Source organism: Doryrhamphus excisus, linkage group LG3 (assembly GCF_037039965.1).
Source record: "Doryrhamphus excisus strain RoL-2023G ecotype Guam linkage group LG3, RoL_Dexc_Guam_v1.1, whole genome shotgun sequence".
Taxonomy (NCBI): Eukaryota; Metazoa; Chordata; class Actinopteri; order Syngnathiformes; family Syngnathidae; genus Doryrhamphus; species Doryrhamphus excisus.
Genome location: NC_136359.1, coordinates 14,194,153 through 14,212,356, shown reverse-complemented (window position 1 = coordinate 14,212,356; position 18,204 = coordinate 14,194,153). Strand labels below are relative to the sequence as shown.

The following is an 18,204-nucleotide window of genomic DNA, read 5'->3' as shown; positions in this document are numbered from 1 at the left end:
TGTTTTGTTTATTTAGTTTAGTTAATTTATTTTAGCTCATGCTGTAATTTTTAATTCCAAATATTGTATGTATGTACAGTTTACCACATTAAACCCAATAAAGCCCAATTCATAAAAGACACACAGTGCAAACGCAACAGTGTGTGTGTGGGAGGGGAGGTCTTATGCGGATATGAATCGAGTGGAACAGGACAAGATTGTTGTGGAATGTTTGCAGTTCTGGCCAGAACTCTGCCATCTCATTTGTCAGGATTTGACCTCAAACTCTGAGGTCAGAAGTCACATGGAACATCTGAAGGAAGCTAACTATACACACACAGAGAGAAAGATGCGAAAACACAAACATGTACGTCTCGCCTTCATCATTCTCACACATAATTCAACCTTGTGTGCGCCCTATATTCATAGATCATCATCAATATCCACCCTTGTCCTTTTTAGTTTATTAATACAGTTGATTAATACAGACTGTATTGCACAATATATTATGTTAGCATTACAGCATGATTGCATTCTCTTCTAAAAGGAAAGTACTTGTTAATCACTCAAGTTACGTGACTAGACCATATTTGTATAATCACAATATTGCATTCTCACCAGAGCACACACACACCCACGTTATATCTAATACAATGATAACGCACTATATTGATGGGAGTATTGATGGGGTTTTGTGATTATAAGTTACAGTGATGTGGAACTGTACTGCATCATACTGAGAACTGTATAATAATTTGACTCTCATTTTGCGAAATCAATTAACCGAAATATTATGAACATACTGTAGTATGGTGCAGTGCAGTTTTATATGACTGCAGATGATAATCTCAATAATAAACATTGTTGAATCAATATTATTCTAGCAGTGTCGATCCAAACTGGACACAATGGAACCTCGGTTAGCATCCACTGCGGGAACGTGTTTTTTGGTTAACATCGAAAATTTACACCATAATTCTGTCTCGGTTTACTTACATTCTCTTGTTATTTACAATATGTTGCACATCTTGTCATGTTGTTAATACACTGCATAAGCCCAATAGTGTTCTTAATGTTTTTTCATCACACATTTACATTATTTCTTATTGGAGAAATGGATTAAGTTATCGTCCTTTTCTGTTAAGAGTCAAACCTTCTGGAACAAATGAAAGACCCTAACCAAGGTTCCACTGTATTTTCTTTGTAAAGCTTTTGCACTGGATCTCATTTGATTGTGCAGGTGCTTATAATATTATGGCCGGTTGAGATGTCACTACAGACCCACTCCACCATCCCATTAGCTCACAGCTCACAGCCATGAAGTGCATCTCGCCCCCATGTTAGTCCTTGCACCACACCGACACATCCCGCCGCGCTTCAGAACGCCGCGCCGCCACGTTGCTCGCCACCTGTGAGCAGACACAACACATAGTTGGAAGCAAAGGGCAAGGTGAGCAGATAGTGGGAGCGTGGGTGGCCAAAATGGTCACACACACACAGCAAGTAGATCGGGTTACATTTGGACTTACTATGAAAGCTTGAGTGTCTCTCCTCCGTACAGCCTGTAAAATACACACTCTTAATGAATTGTTTCAACACACCTGCGCCTTCCCTGCCGTTACATTGTTGCCATTCTTTGTGCAGACACATCAAACAGCTGTATGTGAATAATTTATCTTAAGAGTTTCCATTTATAAGGTCACAGTCAGCCAACTTTGGACACTAAACACAGGCAGGCCACCTCCATATCCCCGTCTTACACATGTGCCCTCACAAAGGAAAATACAAACTCAATTTTGCCATCCGGTGTGACAGTATGTGATGGGGTGTGTTTTCATGTGTATTTTGAAGTATTAAAAATAGTTAAAAGTACAACTGAAGCCACACATAGACTTGTTGATGACCATTAGATTGTCCAGGTATTGCCAGTAAATCTATAGATTATCAGTGTGGGCCACTTGCATCATTTTAACTGCCATTTCTTTTCCAGTAATATACTACACTCTGCTGAAAATATATTTTTTTTGGACCCTGAACTACACTTGTCATGGGTGTGCTCAGTCAGTCAGAGCTCCATCTCACTCATGGTTGAGCTACACTACATTTCTAATTAAGCTCCTGCTGCGTGTTGGTTTAGGCTGGTAAATGAGGGGTGGGGCATGCAAAGGGGCTTTAGAAAAATGTTAGACTAGTGATGTCGTTACTCAGCTCAAATTGAAACAATCAAACATGTTGAGACAAAAATGTGGATGAAGTCATCCTCTTTGTTATACAAAGCACTTAGATTTCTCATTAAAGTTGCCATTCATTTTGATTACTGCATTCCAAAATTACAACAACGTCAGGAATATTATTTGTCTTCTTAGGTGTTCAGTAGTAGTATTTAAGTAGTATCTCAGTGTTGCGCGTGTTTGGTGCTAATCTGGACTACTTTGTGTGTATAGCTGTATTTCTACTGCGTTGTAAACTAATGTGTGGATGGGATGAAAGGTAATCTGCGTGCAGAATTCCTAAAGCTCCCTTATCCTTGTTGAATTTCTTAAGAATTCCACCTTTGCCCTCGGGTTTCCCGTAAAATAAATGACTTGAAGGGTGAGATGCCTTCACATCAGGCACCCCCGCGTTTTGTCCTAGCCTTTTTTTCTAACTGCACTTTAAACGAGGGCAAACAGGTATAAGGCTCAATTTAATATATCCTATTCCTGAAGGCTGGTGATTCACTTAATATATTTTTTAATAAAAAAAAAAACTATTTTGTGCGTTTACATTTACCTTTAAATCGTGTTTTCTCTAACCACTGTGGTGTGCTCTATAGACGTGATAATCTTATATCTTATTAGCATGTGAAGTAATTATGGTGAGTGAGTCATAAAGTGCAAACGACTGTCCCACTAACTTAACCCCAAACTCAAACCTAATTGACAAAGACGTTGTTATTATAGCCCTCAATTAAATTGTGCGGCAAAAAATAAGTAAATAAACTATATTTTCTTTAATAAAGAGTAACTATGAGGTCATGATCTGTGTATATGTTGTTGTATTTTAGTTTCTTGCAAGTGCCCATTTTCTAATTAGTGTTGTCGCCTGTTAAATGCTGCATGTGGTGTTAAATATCCGCACTGCACTACTCTGACCACTGCTCGTTTTCCATTAAGGGCGATTAGATGATGTCTTTTGAAAGTTGCTGATCCATACAGGAAGGAAAACAAAAATAGAAGCCAATGAATAAAGGGGGGGGTTTAAGTGAACACTTCCCCTTACTTTTACACCAATCTGAACCCCAGAGTTGAGATTTAGGCAATTTTTTTTGCACACACCATACAGAGCTTGGTGGTGTGTTCATTCATGGAAAATTGTGTTTTCACATTGCAGATTTCCTAAAAACTTACTTTGTAATTGCATTTTTAATGATCAGTATTTAACCACTGTGAATTTCATAAAGTTAACATAAAATAAAATCAAAAATACGACCAACCAACTCTTCTAAAGACTAATTATACTATTATTACTCTGTTCTATTCACTATATTTATCATTTCACTTTATAATTACTTTACTTTGAATTTGTCTTACAAAAATATTTTTTATTGCACAAATGAAACCAAATGTATGTCCTAAGTATTTACTAAATTAAATTAATTTTTTTATTAAAATTAAAACAAAGGATAAACTGCATTGAAACGAGTTCATATTTCATTAAACTTCTTAATGCTCTAAATGAGCTCCAATCATATTGAAAGTGTTTGATATGATGGCAGCTGCTATATTGAAGGGGGTCAGCTTGATGTGCCCCCCATGCACCCTCTTGGATGTGCAAATGATTATGCATCCACCACCAAGCATTGCATTATTGACTACTTATAACACTAACGTAATTGCACGCAATCAGTGGAATATGATGAAAATGTGATTAATAAATAGCGATATAGAATTGTCCAAAACGTGTTCTTGTGGTGCTTCAATTGGGAAGGGGGTGGGGGTTGGGGTTGGAGGCTGCACCCGTGACCTTAGCGTCTCCCCTATATTGCTTGTTGTCTGTCAGCTATGTTAAATAAACCCAATATTATGTCTGAGCATCAATGCATCATCAGGGACGTGACTACAACGCACATCTAACTTTTTAAATAATAATTTAATCATGTAATGTTTAATAATGCATTAAAATATTCATTATATTTAAAATTAAATATATTACGTTTCATGAGTGATTGATTTGCTTGAATTACTAACAACTTCATCAGTGTAAACATGTATTCGTGAAAATACTATTATTGTCCTCAAATGACTTAAGATGAACTCCTTTGAAAAAGGTAAAATATTATATAGCTTATACACAAACAAGGACTTCTATCATCCCATTTTAAGTTAACGTAAATGGTTCATTTGTGCACCGTGCAGCGCACTTGGCCATGCACGGTGTTCAAATAGCACACATTTGTACTCCCTGATCAAGCTTTTAATGCGGTGACACTATCTCGGAGTGCTATCGATCTTTAAGGACAAATAACCTAGCAGGTGAGGTGCGCCAAAAAAAGCAAGGTTTCAATGTTCCAGAGGGGTGCACAAGGTCTAATAGCTCCCCGACTATCTGGTGTCCTCATCGGGAAGACAACCGACAGCGCAGCCAGGGTGGTGGTTGATAATGTGGCGGGAAAGAGGTGCTTGTCCGCGGGGTTTAAAAGTTGTGCAGCAGGCGAGATGCATGCAAGGTTGAGGTGCGCGTTATTGCAGCCGATTTAATGAAATTAGCAATTAAAGGCAGCATGCGTATTAATAACTGTAGTACTTGCCTTATGTCTGTTTGTTTCGGTGTTTGTCTGCTCCATGCAGACCGCCATCGCCGGTGCTTCTTCCCTCAATGCCCCGCTGTGGTCCACTTTCTCCCTTTTTCTTTTCCCCACAGCTCTGCTCCCCATTCGCTGCCCCTCTCTATGTGCTCTCCTCCTGTCCTGCATGCGAAGCCCCCTTTTTAAAACTCCCAATCTGATCTGTGGAGTTAAATCTTAATGATACACTTGCATGGAGTAAAAAAAAATCATTGTCCGATTTAATCTTATTGGTTTCACCTTTTCAAAGAGCTGCAGACATGACCGGGGAGTTTTCATTGGAGTTGTCCGAGACAAGGAGAGAGAGCTCTCTTGTTGGAATACTTTAAAGAAAGGGGAAAAACAACCCATCCCTCCTATGTGCTTCCAAAGGGGTCACTTGCATATTGAAGCTCCATTTATCTGCAAATATGTCTGCACGCTTGAAGTATTCTATGCAAGGACTCCCATTTATGTTTAATGAAAACTGATAGCATACTAACTGATGCCTTTGCAAGGTGCATATGTGTGTTCAATGCCATTTCTTTGCTAGCCTACAATTAACTTGTTCAATATAACCTCTGTACCACCATTATGTACCACTGTTATTCTTATTCATTAATGAATGGCTTCCAAGTCTGATAAGCAAGATGTTTATTCCTCACTGTTTTGCCGGAAGCTTTCAAAACAAACTTTATGCAATTAAAAATCCATCTTTAGTGGCGTTTGCATGCACTTCTATGGAGGTTGTAATTGTACAATGTACGCTAGATGGCAGCGCGATCCATTTTTTTCCCCCCTCACAGAGGGAGAAAGCCTGCAGAAATCCTCACACAAAAAGCCGGAATCCCCATGCAAATTCCTGAAATAAGTTCACATCACTTTGAATGAGGATGATTATTAAGACATAATGTGACACCGGCTATGTGATTGTGCACAAGAAGGGACCCGGCTAATTGCTGCGTGTGCCTTTTTCATTTTTGTTTTTTTCTCTCTCTCCGTTCCGATATATGTGCATGCTATGAATGTAACACACAAATGCAGCATTCTGCTCATTGCATCCTCTTGTTTCTGTGACAATACAATGTATACAAATGTAAGTTTTAATCAGCGAGGCTGGAGCCTTTACGCACTGCATGTACCGCAATGCGTATGCCGAAGCTCCATACATGACGACCCTTCTATAGGCATACCAGTTACATTTTGGCATGGAGTCTGTGTTTAAACTATATCCCAATCTTCCTTTTTTCCTCTTTTTTTGTTTGACAACACGTTTTTTCTGCTTTTCTATCCAGGTTTTCTCCCTTTCTCTCTTTTTGTACCCACAATAGGCGACCCGGACAAATCAGTTTTTTTAAGGAAAAGGCATCGTGGTGTGAGCGAGCTCAATGTAAATAGCGTCTGTCCAAAATATGAACAAAAATATAATATAAATTGGGGGTAAAAGAAGAAGACGAGAGCCCCCAGTGGTGAGATGTCAACACTGCAAAAAATATCCACAATCATGCTTTGGAGGGTTTGACAAGTGGGCCGGAAATGATGAATTTCACCACAAAAATAATACATAACTGGAAAAATATGGAGTGAATCATCCTTTAAAAGAAAAATAACATTAAAAATGAGTCTTCTCATCCACGAGTGTTATTCCAAATCCGGTTAAAAATGAATGGTTTTTTTAAAGAAATGAAATCTTTTTCTAAGAATGAAACATGCCCAGCTATATGGACATTTTTTGCAGCACAGAGAGCAAGATGGGGACTCTAACCAATGGAGAGAGAGAGAGGGCTTGGCTATAACCTCAGCCTCCCATTCCTCGCTCGCTCGCTCTCTCTCTCTCTCTCCTCTCCCCCTCCTCCTCTTCCTCTTCCTCCTCCTCCTCGATGCGGGGCTCTGGCCAGTCAGTCGCCTTTGATTATCAGTCTCCAGCAGCCCCTCTCTTGGCTCCTTGACATGAGCACCATATAAGGCACAGCGATCTCCATAGAAACGTGTCAGTTTCAATAGTAGTGTCAAAGTTCACTATATACAGACATTCGCGCAGATCCCCCCGTTTCGGAAACATTGCTCTGCAGCTCCTCTTCCTTTAAAGCATTTTTGGAGCCTCTCTTCTTTTTCTTCTTGCATATTCTACTAGTTTTTTTTTTTCTTCTTCCTTCTGCTGCTGCTGTGATATCTTTTCTCCGTTGCTCCAGCTGGAGGAGAGGTGAAAGTCTTGAACGGTGTGGGCTCTATTCGCTCAGCGAGAAGATGATGATGAAGATGATGATGAGCTTTATTTAAGAATACAGACGCGCCAAATCTGCAGTTTTTTTGTGTGTGTGTTCGCTCCGCTGCTCGCACGGCGACCGGTGGAAAAGGAGAAAGGAATTTATCCACCGCAGCACTTTGGATCCAGCGTCTTTTCACCACAAGAAGGTTTTTTTTATTTATTTAAATACTCGCTCATGTGAATTGCTTTCCCTTTGTGGCTTTTTTTCTATCAAAGTGCAGCTTTTTCCCCCCCAACACGTCTGGACTCGCCTTTTCCTACAAGATTGGGGATTCCTGAATGGCTCAGTGCAATTTACCTTGGAACTGGCCTCCCGATACTTGCATATCGTGATCGGGTCGTCCCCTCCAGCCGCCCCCTTCTATTTTGAATGTATCGATCCACCTCATCTTCTATGAGATTCCGAGCAGCGATTTGACTTTGCATCCATCTTGCAAAAAAAAAACCTTTTTCTCCCATCCACGCTCCAGACCAGCAGCGATCATTTCGCTCTACAGCACTTTCCGTGGCCGAGATATGGCAATGGTAGTTAGCGTCTGGCGAGATCCGCAGGAAGACGTGGCCGGAGGACCTCCGAGCGGCCCCAACCCAGCAGCTCAGCCGGCGAGGGAGCAGCAGCAGGCTGCGTCGGCGGCGCCTCACACCCCGCAGACCCCCAGCCAGCCGGGACCTCCGTCCACGCCGGGCACGGCAGGGGACAAGGGCAGCCAGAACTCGGGGCAGAGCCAACAGCACATCGAATGCGTGGTGTGCGGGGACAAGTCTAGCGGCAAACACTATGGCCAGTTCACCTGCGAGGGCTGCAAAAGTTTCTTCAAGCGGAGTGTACGCAGGAACTTAACGTACTCATGTCGCGCCAATAGGAACTGTCCCATCGACCAGCACCACCGGAACCAATGCCAGTACTGCCGCCTCAAGAAGTGCTTAAAAGTGGGCATGCGGCGGGAAGGTGAATATTTATTTTGCAACACTTGCTGCTTTGTTGAAGGCAGACGGCCATGAGTGTGCTGTCTCCATCCGTGATGCATGCTTCTACATGGACGGAACCATTAGAGGGTTTGAACAAAGCTCGTGTATTCTATAGCTGATTACATTTTGCTACACACTCAGCAGGCCCAGTTTATGCACCTATTGCATATTATGCATATGACCCCCAGCACCCCCCCCCCCAATGTGTGTTTATCAATATATGTACATAGTCCCTGCCATAATTCACAAAAATACTTAAAAATATGTCTGAATACAACATACACACACAGCCGGTCTCCCCCACATCTCTGCCGGGCTTCATGTGCCTACTATGCGGTTTACACACACTCAGTCATGGCGCTTAACTTGCCCCTTGTCTGGTTGTTTGGCTCTGCTGCACAACTTTAGAAACACGTCATGTATTTTTAGCTTAATTCATGCAAGCAGCCCCTTTTCACACGACGTGTATTTGTATATAGGGTGAGCTCTTGAGTTGCAGGTTTTATGTATTATTAATAGTCCAAAATCAATGCCAGGAATCCTTTTATTTCCAGGTGATGTTTTAGTGTGCATGAAATTCACCAAGAGCATAATTTAGAACAAGAATTATCAGTTTATGTTGGAATTAGTTTGAGCACTATAACAATTGTTGCTATGGAGAAACAGCACACGTTAATATACATGTTTTAAAAAAACTATGCACCACCAATATGAAATATGATTAATTGCAGTAAACGTGTTACATTTAATTTAGAATAGTTAGATGTGTGTGTGTGTGTGTGGTGTGTTAGCGATTACTGTGTGTACGCACCCCCTGTGTAAAAATACAATTGTAAACATTGAATGCACAGCAGATGATTATGTTTGAAATAGGCAATGTTGTGGTTGATTTTTGAAGCTGACTGCAATGCAGTCAATGCAATGCAATCCAGCAGCTTCTTGTGCATGTTACTTGTGAACAATGTTTGTCAGTCCTGGATGCACATTTCCTCTTTTTCTCTTTCTTTTTGTCAGCGGTTCAGCGAGGACGAATGCCTCCAACCCAGCCCAACCCAGGCCAGTACGCGCTGACCAACGGGGACCCCCTCAACGGCCATTGCTATCTGTCCGGATACATCTCGTTATTGCTGCGGGCCGAGCCCTACCCCACGTCCCGGTACGGGAGCCAGTGCATGCAGCCCAACAATATCATGGGCATCGAGAACATCTGCGAGCTGGCGGCTCGGTTGCTCTTCAGCGCCGTGGAGTGGGCCAGAAACATCCCTTTCTTTCCCGACCTGCAGATCACCGACCAGGTGTCCCTTCTCAGGCTGACGTGGAGCGAGTTGTTTGTTCTTAATGCCGCCCAGTGCTCCATGCCCCTGCATGTGGCCCCTCTGCTCGCCGCGGCGGGCCTGCACGCCTCGCCCATGTCCGCGGACCGCGTCGTGGCTTTCATGGACCACATCCGGATCTTCCAGGAGCAAGTGGAGAAGCTCAAGACCCTACATGTAGACTCTGCAGAGTACAGCTGCCTCAAGGCCATCGTGCTTTTCACGTCAGGTGGGTCTCCCCCCAAAAAACACGCCGAGAGCCCATTGTACTCGTTCATGGGCCAGCCTCATGTTGTTCACAAAAGAAAATGGCTGTCAAGCAGAGCAGTGTCACAAATTGGCCTTTACGAGATGTTTGCCTTGCAGATGGGATAAATCTATCTTGTCAACAGTGTGCACTTACATGCATTTTCCTGGCAGTTCAAGTCGTAGTGTGTAAAAAAAAAAGGGGGGGGGCAAGTAAACCCTAACTTGCATAGTTAAGCTTGCATGATCATTGTAATTGCTCACTTTCAAACGTGTTTTGTTGTTTTGAAGATGATAAATGAGCGTCCATAAATGTTCGGGACACATGTCACACAGATGTGCCTGCTAAAGGGTGACACAGTCCACCAGTGCGTGACAGCTGACACGTTTTTAACCACACACAAATGATCCTTAAGGGAGAGAAATACATTAGAAATTGACTAATATTTCACTACATTGAACGCATCACATTATTGAATGTGGATTGGTGCTGATTAGTTCTTTCTATAAGGCGAGGACTGTTTTAGTATTTACAGTAGAACTTTGTTTGTTGGCGTAACCTACATTGGTTATACATTTATTTAACCCGAACTGCTGGAAAACTTATTCCTTTCCTCCTTGTGCGTAATTTGGATGCCTTTTGAAACTTAACTCGTGTACAATAAATACTGCACAGAGAGATGAAAAGTTTAATCTCACACAGGCCTTTTAAAAGTTTATACATCAGTGTCACTTTTAATTAACCAAAACATATAAAATCATGACCAATTTGTGATAAATAATTATTTACCATATTACTTAATAATTCATAATTGTAATTGTGTGTATTGAGAAACATCTGTTGAGTAACTTAAATGGCCAGTAATAACTTTAAACATACTATTTATTTATTTTTAAAATTATTTACTCACATTGTAATTTCTTCCAAATTGTATTATCTTATATTATGTTATGTGATGGGATCTATATTGGTATTAAATCATTTAATTAAATCTCCAGACATGTGGGACACACATGCTATATTTAAAGACCTTAAATGACCACAAACATGTTATTTCCCTCCCCACGGAGTTAAAAAAAAAAAAAAAAACATTTCGACATGACTATAGTCGCTGAAAAAATCTATATGACAGTTACCACAGTCATGGTTATGTCTGCCAGTAGATATATTAACTTGCAATGCATTGATTTTTCAAGGCTACTTTTTGGGACTTCCTCCCAAATAAACCATTAGACTATTGCAACTCATTTAGTTGTATAGCACTTGATAGACTTCAATGTGTGTTCGTTGGGCACCAAAACAGGGTTCCTCCTGCGTGGCGTTTTGCCAGGAGCAGCGTGGATTATTCGCCTTAAATAAATAACCTCAGTGCTGTCACTATTTGATGCATAAATAATGGTGGTCGTGTTTCAACACAGTCGACTGACAGCAGCCCCTTATTGACATGTACACTCAGTCTTCACTAAGCTGCATAAATGGTGGTTTGCAAGAGTGTGTCGAGGGTGGGGGAGTACGCGCGCGCGCGTGTGTGTGTGTGTGCGCGCGCCCTTCCATGTCAGAGTGTATTGTTGTGTGCATGGGACACAGACACAGAGGTCTGATGGAGATTTTAGGAGTGTGTGAACCTAACAATGCAGACACATTCATCTGTATCCTCCACTATTGTTTTTTTAATCTCACCTGCATTTTATCCTACATAGCTAAAATCTCAATTGGATGGAGTTAAAGCACATTGGCTGCTTTGGCGCTAAAGGGACACTCAGCGTTAATCCAGAGGGATTTGCATACATGCTTCTTTGAGCGGCCTCGCTAAGGTCACACTAAATCACCCCGAGATCTCAGGGTTGCCCTCGGGTTCACAAGGTTATTGTGTCTGGGCCACAGTGAGTTATAGCTCACAACTCACCAATAGGCTCAAAAGCACACCCCCAGCATCCTCACCCTTCCTCACCCTCAGCCCAGTGCTGAAATGACTTATATTAGTGGTGAAAACAGGGTCAAACAGGAACCCAAAGACATGCAAGTGTGTTCTGGTGTTCCATCTCCAGCGGAGTTCTGGTTGCTTGGGTCCAAAACACAAACCGGGCATTTCAGCAGCTCATTCTGTGACATTTTATGTCCTCTTTAAGTGACTATTGACTTTACCTCCCTCTTTCTCTTATAATAAATGTGATTGCTTCTAGCGGCCTCTGCTATAGGCTTCTTGGATTGGAAAAAAAGGGGAGGAAAAACAGGCCAGAGTGGTCTATGGAGAGAAGAGCAGCGAAATGACTTAACAGCTTACTGCAGAGTAATTAGGTCACATTACAAGCAGAGCAATTTTACATTCATCGAGGCCGTTTGGGCTTCCGTAAAACTTGAATCTCCAGAGTGTAGACATCAAGAGCACACCGGCATTTGGGTTTGAAACACCCACCTTCTGCATTTACACCCTCCCAAATCCTTTCTGTAGTTTCTTCTGCAGACTTTTCCCACATCTATTCTCATGTTACTGTAGTGTTTGCTACATATTTTTTGCTTATTCAGATGCTCAAACTTACAGCGGGGCAGCATGTTTATGCTTTGGACGCCTTAAAGTCAACAATATGTAAAGGAGGGGTGACGCTGAAAGTGCAGGACGCGTGCCAAGGCTTTTTGCGCCAATTTCATGTTCAAATGGATCATGTGGTTTCATTTTTTAAAAAATTTCATTGGTGGAATTGTCCTGTAATATATTGGGAATATAATAATTGTCGACAAATGTACAAATAACACAAATTAATTAACCTGCAAATAATTGTTTTAGGAAATTTATCGTGTGTTGTTTTTAATTTAACACCTCATGCACACTTTTCGCAACGTAGAGACCGACACAAAACAGGTCAGTTTGCATAAAATGCATTAATTGGATAAACGTTTTGTGACGTGTGTCGTTTTTCTGCTATCGCGTGGTACATTATAGTAAAGTTTGACACCCGGGGAAGAATCACGTGACTGAAAGCGTTTGAGAACCTAATTTTAAGGGACACCACTTTATACCCGGATAATGACCAGTGCGTGTGTTTTGTCTTCCTTGCAGACGCCTGCGGCCTCTCGGACGCTGCCCACATCGAGAGCCTGCAGGAGAAGTCCCAATGCGCCCTGGAGGAGTACGTGAGGAGCCAATATCCGAACCAGCCCAGCCGCTTTGGCAAGCTCCTTCTGCGGCTGCCCTCCCTCCGCACCGTGTCCTCGTCGGTAATCGAGCAGCTCTTCTTCGTCCGCTTGGTAGGTAAAACTCCTATTGAAACCCTCATCAGGGATATGCTATTATCCGGGAGCAGCTTCAACTGGCCTTACATGTCCATCCAATGATCCTTATATGACAAAAAAAGAGAGGAAAAGGACCAAAATTCAGCACCCACCCTCCTCTATGAAGACTATATTAAGACTTTTTCTCACAAGTTTGGAAGACTTTTGCACCCCTCCCCATCCCCTGCAGTCTTCTGGGACTGAGATGGAATATGTACAGAAAAATATTGGAACTGGACTTTACACCTGTGTAAATCCACCCTCATCTTCAAGAACAATACTCGTCATTTTGTAAAATACTAGTCTTTATTTTCTTTTTTTTTTGTAAAAAATACAAATAAAATGAAAAACATCGTATGCGCAGTAAGAAAAAAAAAGAATCAAGACTTAGCAGGAAATAATGTTTCCAAGCAATTATAAGAATTTGTCCTGTGTCTATGTACCTCTCTGTTTTGTATTTTTTCTGGTTGTAAACCAGGCTTTCTGTGATTCTATACTAATAATTTTTGATATAACCTTTTGCTTCTTATAATGAGTGCGGTATATGTTGTCGAAGCTATGTTCTCCAAGAATTAAAATTGAAGTGAGAATTTAAAAAAAGAGAAAAAAACAGGAAAAAAAATAAAGAAATTTAGACAATAAGAAACAAGTCTAATCGCTATGACAATATCACCACTGATGGTTGAACTTTTTTTTTTTGGTTATTTTTCCCCCCAACACAATGGACCTGCAACTACAAACTGACCCCAAACCCTCCCAGCCCACCCCCCCAGGACATTTTTACTGAGAGGACATCTGGGGAACCCCCCACAAACCCCCCTACCAACCACCTTACACCCACCACCTCCCCTCCCTCGGCCATGAGTGCGATCATCAGTCAAAGAGGAGAGACATGAAAAATCAAAAAAGCACTTTTAATATATCATTTCAAATACATTTTTTTTCGTCTTTGGAGAAAAACATTGTTTCTTGAATTTTATTGGTTGTTGCCTTCAATTTGCTTACTCCATGATGCAGCTTTTTTTTTGCAGAAAGGCTCGGTTGATGATGAAGTTGTGTGATGGTGACTGTACTATTAAAAGACAAATAGGCAACGATGTCTCGTTCTCAAGAATGTTCCTACACCTGTACTAGTTTGTCTTGAATGCAGCCTGATAGTGAAATGTAACACGACTACAACAGAAATACTACTGATAAAATAACATTGGTATAAAAATACTACATAACACATCATAACTTTATAAGGATCCTACAGTTCGCTGTTTAAAACCACAGCCGCGATCTTACATGCCTTAATATTGACGTGGGCGTCTCTTGGCATAAAAAAAAGCCACAAAAAAAGGTTTTGGCCCTGCTGCAAAGCTGCTGTGATATGCGTGATCAATGTGGAAAATGTATTTTACAGCATGTAAGCCAGTCGATAGAGAGGCGGGATGGGTGATGATGATACATTGTGTGGGAATAGAGACGAAGATTGAGTGTGTGTGCGTGTGTTTTTGTGTGTTGTCCAGAATACCTCCGTATAAAGGTGTGTGTGTGTCTCATTATTGTGGACAAAACACTATAGGAACTTGTCAAGACTGAATCGCAGGTCCAAGTTATAAACTCGCATTGGAAAGTAGCAAAAAGCAGATTTGGTGCTTCTTAATCATGACATTTCTTGCTTATGTGTGTGATGACAGGAGGACACGTGAATGCATCACGTTGTGATGTATATACAGTGCAATAGAAGGGAGGAGTCATCACTTTCATGTGTACATTGGTCGTCTTTATTCTACATAAGGCGTGTAGGTGTATATGTTGATGCTTCATAAACATTATCCTCAGTTGCTCCCTCACATGAATACACTTTATGCGTGACGTCATTATGACCTAATGGGCGTATTAGTGCATTGTGTGTTGGTTGTGGGTCAAGTTCACTGATGAGTGACGTTTCTGCAGGTTGTATACCTTTTAGTTTTAACTTGTTCGTTTGGTTTCAGCTTTTTATGGGTGATTTATTGCAGAAAAAATAGAATGTAGCGCTAAATGAATGCTCATAACTACAGTGGAATTATTTCTGTTGGGTTGCATGTGGGACTAAATGTTTGTTTGGCCTGAAAAGAAGCATGACAAGAGCCCATGCAGGCAGGTCGTTGTCGTTTTATGTAGCTGTGCACTAAATGGTTTGCTGGGTTATTAAACGCAGCGTACAGCTGCTTGTCTGACACATAATGTATTCTAAATCCCTCCAGAGTATAACCATCTTTTATCCTCTCGCTGAGAGCATTTTGTTGTACAATTGTTACACTACGGGCTATATAAAGCGAGCTGTAGATGAAATAGTGGCATGTGTTGCTAATTAACGTTTTTGTATGGACAAAAACACACTAGGATTCGAGGAAAACGATTAAAATGTCTTTGACGTCACATATCTGCTATATTTAAAACACGCCAATCATCATTATATGTTGCTGTCAATACCAAAAAAATGCAATTATATAAAAACAACTGTGCAGGTCCACTTTATGCAAGTTTAGGAAGCTGTGGTTAAGAAAGTGTTAATCCAGAAAAAAGTTAACCAAGCATTTAGCTTTGTCTGGTTTCATTCATCAAACCACAAGTGGAGGACTCCCAACACCAGGGACTATTTGTTTGCTTTTTACGCAAGCAGCTGGGTGCGATTTCACGTTTGAGGTGAGTGTCTGAAAGAGGAACATTTATTATCCCAATATGTCAGCGCGGCGGACCCAGGACGTCTTCCTTTCCGTTATATGTCATCTTTCAGCTCACTTTTGAAGCATTTTTTACACACAAGACGCAACAACCATTTTACCTTGATAGCATGAGATTACTTCTCATGCTGTCTGAATAAACGTGACAACAAATACTCCTTTTTGTGACAACAATGTCATATCAAATAGCGTGTGGCGAGACGCTGTGTCTTGAAAACGTACTATTTAATAATATGTATGGTATGTTTCAGAATGTCCCTGAACGCCACACAAAGGACCACCCCTATATACCGTGTGCGCGTGTTAATGTTTGGGCAGGTTGCCACGACAACCTGGGAGGTTTTCTTTTCAATATATTTTTATATATATGGTTATTTCTGAACGAGTGTGTGTGCAAGCCCGTGCGTAAAAGCGCGCACTCACCATCATGCAGCCTGGATGTGTGTGTGTGTCAGTGTGCATGTGTGTGTGTGTGTGCGCGCGCGCAGAGAGAGCAGATTGCTGTGTAAGCGGATCCTTTTGTGTTGATTTAGGAAGACGTTTGCTGTATATAACGTTCAAGGCTGATAATATCATTGCCTGGCCAGATAAATAAAGCATTGGCCAAACCATCGGGTCAGCTATCGATCCGCTTTCTCTCCCCGAGAGAGGCGGAGGATGGTGGGAGAAAGGGGGAGAAAAAGCGAGAGAGCCCACTCATTAGCATTCCACAGCCATGGACTAAACGCTGACAACTAACAGAGATATCCAGCTTCACACCGCTGCATGCACTCCCTCTTTGTCCTCTCCCCTCCTGGCCCTTCATTTCTCTCTCTCATCACAGCCAACACTCTTTCTTTTCCTCCTCCCCTCTATCCTCTCTCTTCTCCTTTTTTTGCACCAATGGGCCCCGTGCACAAGAGCCAGAACCTCCCAGAAGAAAAAAAATGAGGAGGAGGAGAGGAATGAGAAGGAGGGGTGATGTTGTAAAAGCTGTGCAGAAGTGACAGCGCTAAGCGCAGCGGATTTAGTCAGGACAGATACAATTGTGTGTGTGACTTGACAAAATAGAAGGCGGGAGACGTTTTGAATTGAAGCTGCCATTGTGGGTTGTTTTAAAGCACTCCCACCCCCAGAAAATAAATAAAATAAAAAAAAGAGAAGGGGATTTTAACCGGTCTGTTTACTCCAGGAGTGACAACTTTTGACGTCCAATGGGTGGGGAAACTAATGCGTAATAGTGCAGGTATAAGCACATATTAGACGGATATAGTCAAAGGATTATTCTATTTAGAAGCAACTAATTAAATGCATACATGTATCACTTAGAACATAACATGTAAAAAGTGTTTTAATGTGTACAATTAAGATTATACGGCCATGTTGAAAATGACAAACTGACACCCTCACCCATCTTATGCATTATCTGAATGTTAACTAATCCTTTACATGTTTGCACGAGTAGTAATACGTGCAGGAGCAATGACAGCTGTTCATCTCACATAGTAACTTTTTTCTAAAGTTTGCACCCCCCCTCCCTCTCCGCCCCCCACCCTCACCTCCTCCTGCAGTGTCTGTCCTGCTTGTTGCTTTTTAAAATATGCATGTCTCTCCGGAATGCCAGTCACGAGTCTAAACTGTGTCCCAACCTCCCACATGATGAAATGACCCCCCAAAGTCCCCCCCCCCCCCCTCCTTTTTTTTTTAAAGCGGGCTCAAAATGTCTCAATCTTGCACTCTTCATCTTCGTCTCGTTTGAGAACTATAGGGTGCTGGACACAGACCCCTTATAGCAACCATACTATTATTGATAATAGAGTATTAATAAAGGACATTCGGAAAGCTGTGGATGGGCGGAGATTTCTAGCAGGAGAAAGTAAGGCTCTTTATTTTTATTCTAATTTTATTTAGCCTTGATAGTGCATGCATGTGCTTGTGTGTGTGCTTTGTATGTACTTTTTGCACACACACCGGCTTGAGCGTCATACGGGATGTAAGGACAAGACTGATGTGTGTCTACCGCTGTGCACTGCACCCCAAAGGTTAATAAAAATACATTAAAAACGTGTGTATGTGACGCAATTATGTTGCAGCGGAAGTAGAGCTTTTCTCCACCAGCACGTGATGACGTCAATTCAAAAACAAACACGTGACTTAATGACGTCCAATGAAGAACTTCTAAAGGTTCATAGAAATGTTTATTAGTATATTTTTAAGGTGTGCAACCTGTTGATATCTTAGTAACGTCCCATCCCAAAACACATGGATTGCTCATTAATGGATTGATTTGAACTGTAGCAATTAGATAAAAAATACAACTAATTATTTGGCAGTATATGACAAATATTGAATTATTTTATGCATGGTTAATTATATATCTTTTTTATTGGGGGGGACGAGGGGGAGGAATACATTTCAAACAATTTAATCTACTGTTTTTCCAGATAGGTGGTTTTGGTGAATTAATATGTTATGAGGGGAAAAAACCCACACAGGCCTCATTCATGCTCAGCCATCTTTGTTCCAAGCCTGTGAGGCTTGTTTCAGTCACTCACTCAGGCAGAAGAATGTGTGTATAAAGATATAATCCACTGAGCCTTATTTCCTCCCTCTGGTCTCTTATCCTTGCACAATACATGCAGGTCTTGTCTCCATCCTTT

At 41.4% G+C, this 18,204-nt stretch overlaps 2 protein-coding genes across 4 annotated transcripts; one reads left to right on the top strand and one right to left on the bottom strand.

The window, feature by feature from the left end:
* Positions 1-1,186: 1,186 nt before the first annotated feature.
* LOC144898278 (uncharacterized) lies at positions 1,187-7,465 on the bottom strand. Of its 3 annotated transcripts, none has more exons than XM_078789692.1 (3): positions 5,045-7,465; positions 4,769-4,927; positions 1,187-1,388 (listed from the first exon to the last, which is right to left on the bottom strand). In XM_078789692.1, exons 1-3 carry the CDS (start codon positions 5,153-5,155, stop codon positions 1,320-1,322), a joined length of 339 nt encoding a protein of 112 aa, XP_078645818.1. In that variant the 5' UTR covers positions 5,156-7,465; the 3' UTR covers positions 1,187-1,319. The 3 variants fall into 3 exon arrangements, 2 of the variants coding, with proteins under 2 accessions (XP_078645818.1, XP_078645817.1); XM_078789691.1 differs by having other exon boundaries at positions 4,769-4,966; positions 5,045-7,464; XR_013627192.1 differs by lacking the exons at positions 4,769-4,927; positions 5,045-7,465 and adding an exon at positions 1,509-1,975.
* nr2f1a (nuclear receptor subfamily 2, group F, member 1a) lies at positions 6,669-13,950 on the top strand. Its single transcript, XM_058070819.2, has 3 exons — positions 6,669-8,001; positions 9,036-9,563; positions 12,640-13,950. The coding sequence occupies exons 1-3, from the start codon at positions 7,569-7,571 to the stop codon at positions 12,912-12,914; spliced, it is 1,236 nt and encodes a 411-aa protein (XP_057926802.1). The 5' UTR covers positions 6,669-7,568; the 3' UTR covers positions 12,915-13,950.
* Positions 13,951-18,204: the final 4,254 nt, after the last annotated feature.